The sequence below is a fragment of the Myotis yumanensis genome, unplaced genomic scaffold (genome assembly GCF_028538775.1).
Source record: "Myotis yumanensis isolate MYYU_CA2020_CCGP unplaced genomic scaffold, mMyoYum1.0.hap1 SCAF_9, whole genome shotgun sequence".
Taxonomy (NCBI): Eukaryota; Metazoa; Chordata; class Mammalia; order Chiroptera; family Vespertilionidae; genus Myotis; species Myotis yumanensis.
In genome coordinates this window covers 80310562-80320781 of record NW_027223760.1, presented here as the reverse complement: position 1 = coordinate 80320781, position 10220 = coordinate 80310562, and the positions used below count along the sequence as shown (strand labels likewise).

The window sequence follows — 10220 nt, the reverse complement described above, 5'->3', positions numbered from 1 at the left end:
ATACTGGGGATCGAGGCTGCAAGCCGGGCATGTGCCCTGGCCGGGTATCAAACCGTGACCTCCGGGTTCACAGGTCAACACTGAGCCTCACTGGCTGGGCTCTTTGTCCTTTAAAAAGGAAGAGAAACTTTGTTGCCCAAATAGGCCCTGTAATCCCACGATGGCTTTTCTTAGTGTCTGAAGTACCGATACGGAATCCGTATGGAACATATCTGAGTGGCTTCCATTCCTGTGCAAAGGCACATACCGCGGTTGCAGGTTCAATCCCTGGCCCAGGGCTCAAGTGGAATGCAACCAATCGATGTGTTTCTCTCACATCAATGTATGTCTCTCTCTCTCTCTCTCTCTCTCTCTCTTCTCTCTCTCACTCTCTCTCTCCCTCTCTCATTCTCCCTCTCTCCCCCCTCCCCTCCCTTTCACGCTCTAAAAATCAATAGAAAAAATATCCTTACTCCTCGGCTCTTCAGGTAAGGATATAAAAAAACAAATAAATAAATAAAAATAAAATGAGCCTGTAACTAGCTCAGAGCCAATGGAAGCGTCTTGGTGGCACTTTAATGACAGCTTCCAGGGTCAGAGGCTCTACACTCTCCCTGACGCCTACGGGAGCCTAGAAACTGTCCCTGCGTGGATGCCAGCAGAGGGCTGGCGGGACGGTGAGTTCTCGCCCTTCGCTCCTACTTTCGGAGCCTGGGCTGGGGTGCTCCGCAGTGCCACTGGCTCACAAAAGCCTTAAATGTCCATGTTCCCTCAAGAAGACGGGAACAAAGGATGAGGAGCCACCTGGAGGGTGGCGCCCCTGGATGGCACCCCAGTGGCAGGGCGGGCAGACCTTTAGACCTTCAGGAGGATAGAGCGGGAGCAGCACCCCTAGCGAGCCAGGAGCCCCTCGAGGGATTTCAGTGAGAACATCTGGGAAGCGATGCCCTTTGCTCTTATCGACCATGAATACTGACTGTGAGTCAGTTTATCAGATGATCCGAAATCACGATCAAACATGGCGGCCAAGGGGCAGAGGATGATTGAAAGCAAAGGTGCCCCTGGCGGCGGCTGGCGGCTGGGGGCTGGAGGAGGAAATGCATGAAGGAGAGGAATAGACTGGAACCTACAGGTAAACTGAGACGGGGAAGTCTGCACCCTGGGGCGGGAGAGAGGAATCTCTGAAAAGGTGTGTCTGCGTGGGGCTGCATGGGGGTTGCATGGGGCAGCAGAGCAGAGGGGTCAGGGGCCCTGAGGAGGAGGAGCCTGCTGTCATGGTTTTATCCCCGACCAGGAAAAATGCAGATATAAACGCAGCAGCAGGCGGCCTGGGACAGCCTTGGACTTGCTGCTGCGGATGCTCACCTGTCAGCTTATGTGCTTCGGGCAGGAGCTGAGCCCCGGGCGTGTGGGGACAAGTGGGGATGTGGAAGGCAGTTGCTTATGCTCCTCATGCAGATACGAAAGCCACCGCCAGGACTTGCTTAGACAACCCTGGACGGGGGGCCGGGGAGCGGGAGTTACTCCGAGTCCTGGCCACCTCCATCGCCATCTGGAACCATCCTTTTAGACGGCAAGTGCTCGCCACCACCTGCAAGGAGCAGGCGCCTTCCCTGCGGGAGTCAAAGGCAAAGGCGTGGGCAGAAGGCTCCATCATTGGGGAAGGAAAGTGCTTCTTTCGCAATGACCCTGAGAACTGAAAGGAATGAGGCCAAACTTCATTCTTTGGGTCAGCGCCAGGGAACCACTCTGGCCCTCCAGGCAGGGAGGGTACACCCCGCCCCCTCCCCCCGCCTCCGCCACCCCCATTTCTCACTTGTATCAGACCCTGTATTCATGGGAGAGGCGAAGGAAGAGGGTTGCAGGGCGGCGAACATCACCAGGCTAATGCAATGTAACTGCTCTGGGTGGATCTGACTCCAGTCTCTCAAGAAGGCAGTGGGCTCCTGTCCCTCACGCTAGCTCCCTGCCCCCGAGGAAGGTCAGCGTTCACTGTGTCCTGTGAATGATCACAGGCCAGAATGCCTGCTGGCCCCCCTCCCCTGACACTCCCCCTTCCCTTTCCCGTTCTTCTGTATCCCAACTTCTCTCTCCAGCCTCCCTGCCCATAGAGCTGAACCCCGGGTGCACGCTAACCAGGCATCCAGCCCGCCGGCCCCCATCTCGGCCAAATATTTATTTACAGCCAGTTACGGATGAGATGCTTCAGAACAGAGAAGAGGCACCCCCGCCTCCTCCTGCAGCTTATGTTCCTGAGAGATTGGGGGAAACGCTGCCCTTAAAGGGACGGACACAGTTTGCAGCTGTTAGCTGCACGGATCTATAAAGAGAAGGTACTGCATAAAAATTACAAACCTATCCGCAGTGATTCCTGGCTGGATGCTACTCCTCCAGCAGCAGCCCAGTGAGAGGAGCCAGCGGAGCAAGTGGAATCGGTGCCCATGGCAACCGGCATCCCTGCTTTGAACATGTCAATCCACCCACCGCCAGGAAATCACATTCATGGGATGTTTTTCCGCTACAAATAGCTTCTGTTTTCACTTTTTAATGACAGCGATAGATGTTCCTTGCTTTCTGAATTCTTCACGGGGCCGGGGCAAAACGAGGGGGGAAAGGGGATGTTTCAAAATTGTCCTTGAAATTTCAAGCAGCCTTTTTATTGAGGGAAGGGAAGGCGGAGGAGGAGTAAAGGTATGTTAGTCACCACGTGTCCCCACCCCAGGGCCCTGAAAAGTCAAAGGCTTAGGCAGACCCCCTCAGCGGTTTGCTTCTCAGCCATTTAAGGAAAGTTTCCTCATCTGGACAGATCACGGTATCTGCCCCACCAGAGCGCAGGGAGGCTGAATTGTTTGCGAGGTGCTAAGGGTAACTGCTAAGGATTAGCAATGAGCATTGCTAGTGATGCCCCCTTCGCCACTTCCTTCGGTCCTCCTCAGCCAGGAAATGCTCATTTTATCTGTCTTTCATTGCTCAACTGTGGACCGCAGCTGCAGAAGTTTCTGAACATACTTTAGCAAATAGGTAAGTTCATGAAAAGGGCTAATTCCCTCCAGCCATGGCACCTACACACCCTGTGTGTTTGACACCACGCTCCATGCCTGGGGCACAGCGATGGCCAGCGACAGACACAGAGCCATGGGACACGGAGAGAGAAACTGCACAGTGTTCATTGGACACCATGTTGCAGGGCCGGGGCTGTCCACAGAGATAAAGCAAAGCCCAGCCTCCACCTAGTGGGGAAGCGGAGGGGCGGGCGTGGCAAAGGCTATTTGCAAATGTTCTATGTGAAACCGTCCTCCACCCTCCGTTACTTTTGGCAGCTGTTCCAAAGCTCTACGCCGGCTAAATCATGCTTGACAATCATATTTGTTTCTGGCCCAGTAATAGATATTAACAACGTTGTATTCCCTACCACAATGCAAACAACTGCAGACATTTGTAAATTTCCAGCTTCTGCTGTCACAAATGCTAATGAAGCAATGAAACTAAATGGAAAGGAAGGTCATTTTTTCCCTCTTTACTAGTAACAGTGGGGGAAAAATGAAGAATTAACCATTTTGAAAAAAGCCTTTTTAACTTTGGGCAATATATTTTTTAATCCACATAATTAAAACAAATACTACATCTTAAACTCCAACTCAACAGATATATACACCAAGTGATTTTTTAATTAAAAATAATAGCAGCACTAAAGACTGCAAAGACTGTATGTTGGGGGGGGGGGTTCTATTTGTTTTTTTGTTAATCCTCATCTGAGGATATTTTTTTCCATTGATTTTGAGAGAGAGTGAAAGGGAGGGGAGAGACAGAGAGAGAAACATCAATGAGAGACACATCAATTGGTTGCCTCCCATGCACACCCCACCGCCCTGGACTAGAATCGAACCCAAGACCCTTCAGTCCTTGGGCTGATGCTCTAACACTGAGCACCCCACTAGAGCTATGTTATTCTTTAATGTGGAAAATAGGTTAAGGCATAGGAAAATAGCATGTGACCATCTCAGACACAGTCAACAAGTAAAAATAAATGTCTGAGTGTGCAGTCTACACCTTCACGTCACTACACAGAGAAACTGGGAAAAGAAAAAAGGCTGGGCTGGCAAAAATGTGGCCAGGGACCAACGTCAAAGGCCCTTAGCCCAGTTACTACTGTGCTTCCATGTGAAATGAAACTGAATTCAAGGTTTCTGCATTTTTATACAGCAGGAACCACATAAGACAGGAAAGGGGGGGAAAGGGAAACGGAGAGGGAAGAAGGAAGTGGGGGGGAGGAAAGAACCTGCACTGAGAAGATGAAAGAGGAGGAGAGATCAACAAATGAGACTGAAAAGGAGCAGCCTTCGGGAACGAGAAAAAGCAGCAGCTGCTGTTCTGGGAGCCACGTGAAGAAAATTCCAGAAGTGTTGAACTGTGGGAGGGATGAGGCCTGAGAAATGGCCAATGTATTTGTTACTTGACATTGATTTTACAATGTGGAGCTCTTCCAGAACCCTGAGGAGATTCGGTGGAGGGGTGGGAATGGAAACTCCTTGGAGAAATTTTGCTACAATGGTGAACAATGAAACAGCAATTGGATGGGAATGTGAAGTCAAGAGAACATGCTTTCAATGTGGGAGACAGAGCAAAGGGTGGTTTGCTGGAGGGAATGATTGGACAGGAAGTGAACCCTTGGTGAGAGGACGGGGAGGCATTGCTGGGCAGATTTGAATTTCTGGAGTTGACATGATTAGGGCACAGTGGAGGGGCTGGCTTGAGGTGGGAATGTCAAGTGTTCACGGTAGGAACGCCTACAAAAGCAGAGGGAACGGGGGTGCGACCCGAGGGTGGCGGGAAGCTTGGGGAGTTCTTCCCAGATGACTTGTTTCCTCAGTGAAGAAAGACGGCCAGCTACGACTGAGTGGGATGCGTGTATCTTTGTACTTTTCTTTATCCATCTTGGTGACATCTCTAACTTCCCCAAGACTGGCTTTCTACAGTCATAATTTTTATGTATTTTCCAGGTGGCAAACCAACACGGAGAAGTCGATGAACACTCTGGGAATAAGAAGGGCTTTTCTACTCTTGCTCCCTAGGATGCATTCATCATCATGTATGTGCTCTTAATCATAAGTATCCTATCTTTATGATCCAGCTTTAATCTGGAGCTGCATGTTCATAACAAAGAAAAGCAAGGCAATACTATACACATGTACCATAACTCTCTTCAGATCACTCTTCGAATAAATTTGATCTTTTTCCCATATCACAGATTACTGTGATCACCTTTGCAGAGCCAAAAGGAGGTTAAAAAAAAAAAAAAAGAGTGGGGGGTTCATATAAATGTTCAAAATGGGGAAAAAAGGAAGACAATCAGGTCCTGGAGAAAAGGGAACAGATGCTAACAGTATAAAAATAATCCTTAGAGTTAATCCCCCTCACTTATTTTGTTTGATAGGCTACAAAGAATCCTCAGACCAAAATTCAAGGTATGGCTATTTTCTTATTATCGAACACATCAACTTAATTTCCAGGAAATTAAAGTATGTAAATATAAACTGACCTTCTTCAATGATCATTACCAAGTGGAGTTTTATGCAAAGCCTCTGCTTTTTCCCCGCCTGGTCTAAAGAGGAATGACTCAATGGCATGAATACCTGGTTCCTAGCAAGCAAAATACACCAAAAATATAATTCACAAAATCTTCAAACTACCAAAATATGTGAGGGAAGATGAAAGAAAGCAAGGTAACTTCTGGAATATGGTTTGTGATGAGCGTAAGCATACCTTCAGAATTGCAGAGTAAACTTTTAACAAAGAAATGACACCAGAGAACATTATATATTGTAAATATTGTATTTTTCTCACTCACACACATTGTATGAGACATTTACTACTTTTAAAATGTATCCATAGGATTAATACTCATACGGAGTATAATGTGGGAAAGTGCGGAACTAAAGAAATAAGTCTATCTGAAAACAAAAGCACACATTTCTTAGAATTTAAAAATATTGCACATAATAAGGTTGAGCAGAAATTACTGTTTTTATGAACAGAATGAGGTATTAGTCAATTCCTAGATAAAGATGAATGCAAAGAAGAGGAAACACACATACACAAAAACATAAATCCGTATTAAGACATAGAGAGCCAACAATTAAGAAAGAAATGTGAAAAGATATGTGAAGTAGCCATGATTCCAACCTTACAAAATCATTAGCCAGGGGCCAAACATGTAACAATCTCTTGGCAATATTTCACAACTTCCCAACTTTTTTCAGCACAAGTGACTATGAGCAGCACAATCATTTCCTTTACTCCAAATGGCCCCGTGGTAAATATTAAACCACGCCTTCCCGAAGCGTTCAGTGGAAGTTTACCAAGGCACTGCTCTTACCTAACGACTCACTGTCCAGTTCCACGTACACTCAGCAACTCACGTCAGCCATGCTACAGGGCATGCAATTTCAAGTTAGCAAAGGTTTCACTGCAAAAATCATTCAAGTTCATACAACTTAAATCTAAAATAAATTTAAGAGTTTAACCTTTAAATATAAATCAGGCAAACTCATTCCTTTACTGGTAATAAATCTGGCCACAGGTGGAGAAAAAAGACCAGGCAAAATTACATCTCTGTTTTCTTTTTCAAGACCCTTTACTAATCAGAGAAATTAATAATTAACAATTTCTCTACTAACTGAACGTTAATTTGTCAAAAACAATTTAAATATATTTAACAGCTGTATCAAGTTAAGTGAAATCATGCACTTGTCAAAATAGTTCACAGAAAACTGTTTTGCATCATAGATATTGAAGAACAGTCACCTAGCTGGGCTTTGTGAGAACCAAGAACATGAACTACTGTCCTGAACAGTCAGTGTATGTAGTGACCATGTTTCCTCTGCGCTGAGTGACAGTCCTGCAGTGCTTGCTAGATCCATGGAATCTATTCTCAGGGTGCCGGCCAGTGGGGTCGAAGCCACTGAAAGAGAACATCTTCTCCATGTCTTCAAACACGTCATCAAACAGTCCCCCTCCGAAAGAAAACTCCTGGAAGTGATGCCTCTGTCTACTAGAGCCATCCTGGCGTGTCTGGAAGTGATTTTCAAAGTGCTTCTTAGACCGAGTGTTTTGGTTTTGACCAAAGAAACCAAAGTCTTTGAATAAGTCATCGAAATTGAAGTTAAATGACTGCTCGAAAGGACTTCCACTACCCCTTTGTCCTTTGCCATTAGTGAAAGCACTGTGTCCAAGAGAGTCATACTCTCTTCGCCTATTAGCATCTGACAGTGTTTCATAGGCTGAAAGAAATAAAGATACTTTAGTAACAAGATTACATACCTCTTCAATAAGTACATTCAACTCTATTTTAGAGGCTTTCACATGATAAGTAAAACCAAAGTATACAAAAATAAGAATAAATGACCAATGAAATGAGACCCGAGGCAGGAAGGCATGGAACAGACTGATATACCTTGATGTGGGGTTGGGGGACAAGAAGAGAGAAACCGAAGGACTTATATGCATACCCCATGGACATGGGCAATATGGTGGTGAAGACCTGGGGGGCAGGGGGAGGAGGAGCCAGGAGGCAGAGGGTAGGGGGGAGAAATAGGAGATACCTATAATACTATCAACAATAAAAAATATATTAAAAAAAGAATACAGTTAAAGTTACAAAAGGCAGGACTTTGTCTTGTTCATTGCATACTATAAGCAGTTAGCACAATGCATGCTCCTAGTAAATATCCAATAAATATTTGTTAAATGAATGCTACCATAGCTACAAATAAATGGGGGCAACAATCACAGTTATTCTTCATATTATTTATGTAAAATCATTACTTCTATTAAAGAATTTGATGGTCAAATATAACAAATTAAGAGGAATCAGATTTTTCACTTCCGTGGTAGTTAAAGTAAATATTTAACTCCAACTCCTTACTCAGTTATCTCCCCCCATTAATTACTGAATGTTCAGGAGATGCAATTTATTTTAGAACTGGTCTTAAGTAAAAATTTGTTTTATACTGTTCCTTTAAAGACAAATCTTGCTTTGTAATATAGATCAAGGAAGGCAAAAAAAAATACCAAGGCATTTCAGTCTATTTAAATTTTTTACATCTAATATTTTTTTATATTTAATCTCCATACTTAAACATTGTTTCATAAGTTAGTTTATAAGTATTGGGTAGCAAAATTCCTTTTGACACAGAAACAATAAGCAATTTTACAAATAATAAAATCAATTTTCAACACATTTAGATCTGTATGCCAATAAAAAAAATACCACCATTTTATCCACCCATTCAGGAATCAGTTATCCACTATGTTGAAATGTAGCTCCCACTCCCCTCCCATCTCCCTTTTCAATACAGACACTCTCCTTAGCTACGGCTCCTTTACTGTTAACACTCGTGAGGCCTCGGAGCCAGGCACCGACTTACCTTCTGCAATCTCCCTGAATTTTGCTTCCGCATCAGGGCTCTTATTTTTGTCAGGATGGTACTTCATGGCCAATTTGTGAAAGGCCTTCTTGATTTGGCGCTCCGATGCCGATTTTGGCAAACCTAAGATATCATAGTAGCTTTTGGAGGCTAGAATTAATTCCGTTATCATTAAAATGCAGATGGCAAAAGTGAAAACCGACTGGGGAGTAGCCATTTCCAATATCCTGAAAGAGAAAAGACAGACGTTATCCTGGAGCTCATCCTAACACTTCCTTCCAAGACAAACCCGATAAACTTGTAGGGCACAGGGCAGCCTGCCCCTGACTCCGTTCCTTCCTTTATGCGGGCTCCCCTGCCCTGGCCTTGGCTGTCACCTCCTCCAGAGCAAATGCGATGCGGCCATTGAGAAAAACATGTGTCTGCCTGTCCCCTAACAGAGCAGGCCACGCACAGACACACAGAATACCCCACAACTGACTTTCCCCGGTTAATGTTGTGGGAAAGATGGGCAACCCGGACAATATCCTTTAAAAGGACCTCAAGCTTCAGGAATTCATGCTCTAAGGGAGTGAGAACAGTAGTTCAGCTTCAGGGAAAAGGGAAAAGCGGTGCATTACCGCCCGCGAAGCTCTCGGCCCGCACTTCCCCGGGGGACCCCGGGCTGCCCACACCAACTCTCAGCCGCACAGCAAGGCCGGGGCGGCGACGCGGGGAAGGCAGGCATTTTCCCAGCTGCCGGGTCCCCAGGATTAAACACGGTCAACACGTCTGGGTCCCCGCAGTGAGCAGAATGCAGACCCTGGGGTTCGGGCGGAGGCTGCTGGGAGCTTCCCGGCGGCCGGGCAGGCAGTTCCCTAACCTTAGGGGAGACTCAGCTCCCAGGCCTCGCGGGTGCAGACATCACGAGGGAGGAGGGCTGCGCAGCCCAGGGGTCCCGGACAACTGATGATGACATCCGCGGCTGACGAAAGACACCGGGGTTCGGGGAGACGCCTGCCCTCCTCCCCCGCGGCCCTCGCGGGGCGTGATGAGCAGGTGGATCCCTGCTCCCCGCCCCCAGTCACGGCCACGGGCACCCAGGGGTCAAGCACGAACTCCGGGCTTAGAGGGCAGGGCCGAGGCCGCGGCTCTGCGGGGGGTCCCGGGCGCAGGGCGGGTGTCGGCCCCGCGGGAAGCACCGAATAGGCCTAACAAACGCCATTCCCGTCGCCACCGAATGTCTGACCCTTTTTAGGAGCCGGACTTCTGCATCGCACCGACTTCCATGCCCGACAGGGACCCGCCCGACGGCAGCCCAGGCGGGACACCGGAGGCGGCGGCCCGCAGGGTGGGACGGAGCAGCCTCCGCCAGAGGCGCCGACCCACGCCCCGCCCGTCCGGGCGCCGCCTCCGGGCAGACCGCCGCCCCGGCTCCCTTCCCCGGACGAGCGGTCCGACGCCCCAACGCGACGCGCACTCCTCAGGGGTTCGACCGCCCCCTCTTCCCCATAACCTCCTTCAAGGACCCCAGGCAGCCCCGAGCCCTCCGGCCACCGCGGGGGGCGAGGAGGCCGTCAGCCCACAAAGGCCGTCCCAGGCCCGGAACGCGCCAAACGCCGCGCCCCCCGGCGGCTGCGGCTGCGACGGGCTTCGCACAGAGGCTCGGCCCAGCCCCTCACTCGGACCGGAGTTCCCCCGGAGCCGGCGCGCGCCCCGCAGCCGCTGGGACACCTACCTCGCCCTCCTGCCTTCACCTCCACCCCGTTCCCTCTCCGCCGGCTCCCGACTGGCGCGCAGCAGGCGTCCCACCTCCTAAGACCTACACGAAACGCT

General features: G+C 48.4%; 1 protein-coding gene across 1 annotated transcript; it reads right to left on the bottom strand.

The window, feature by feature from the left end:
• Positions 1–5807: 5807 nt before the first annotated feature.
• DNAJB9 (DnaJ heat shock protein family (Hsp40) member B9) lies at positions 5808–10187 on the bottom strand. Its single transcript, XM_070424800.1, has 3 exons — positions 10123–10187; positions 8406–8632; positions 5808–7259 (listed from the first exon to the last, which is right to left on the bottom strand). The coding sequence occupies exons 2-3, from the start codon at positions 8620–8622 to the stop codon at positions 6817–6819; spliced, it is 660 nt and encodes a 219-aa protein (XP_070280901.1). The 5' UTR covers positions 8623–8632; positions 10123–10187; the 3' UTR covers positions 5808–6816.
• Positions 10188–10220: the final 33 nt, after the last annotated feature.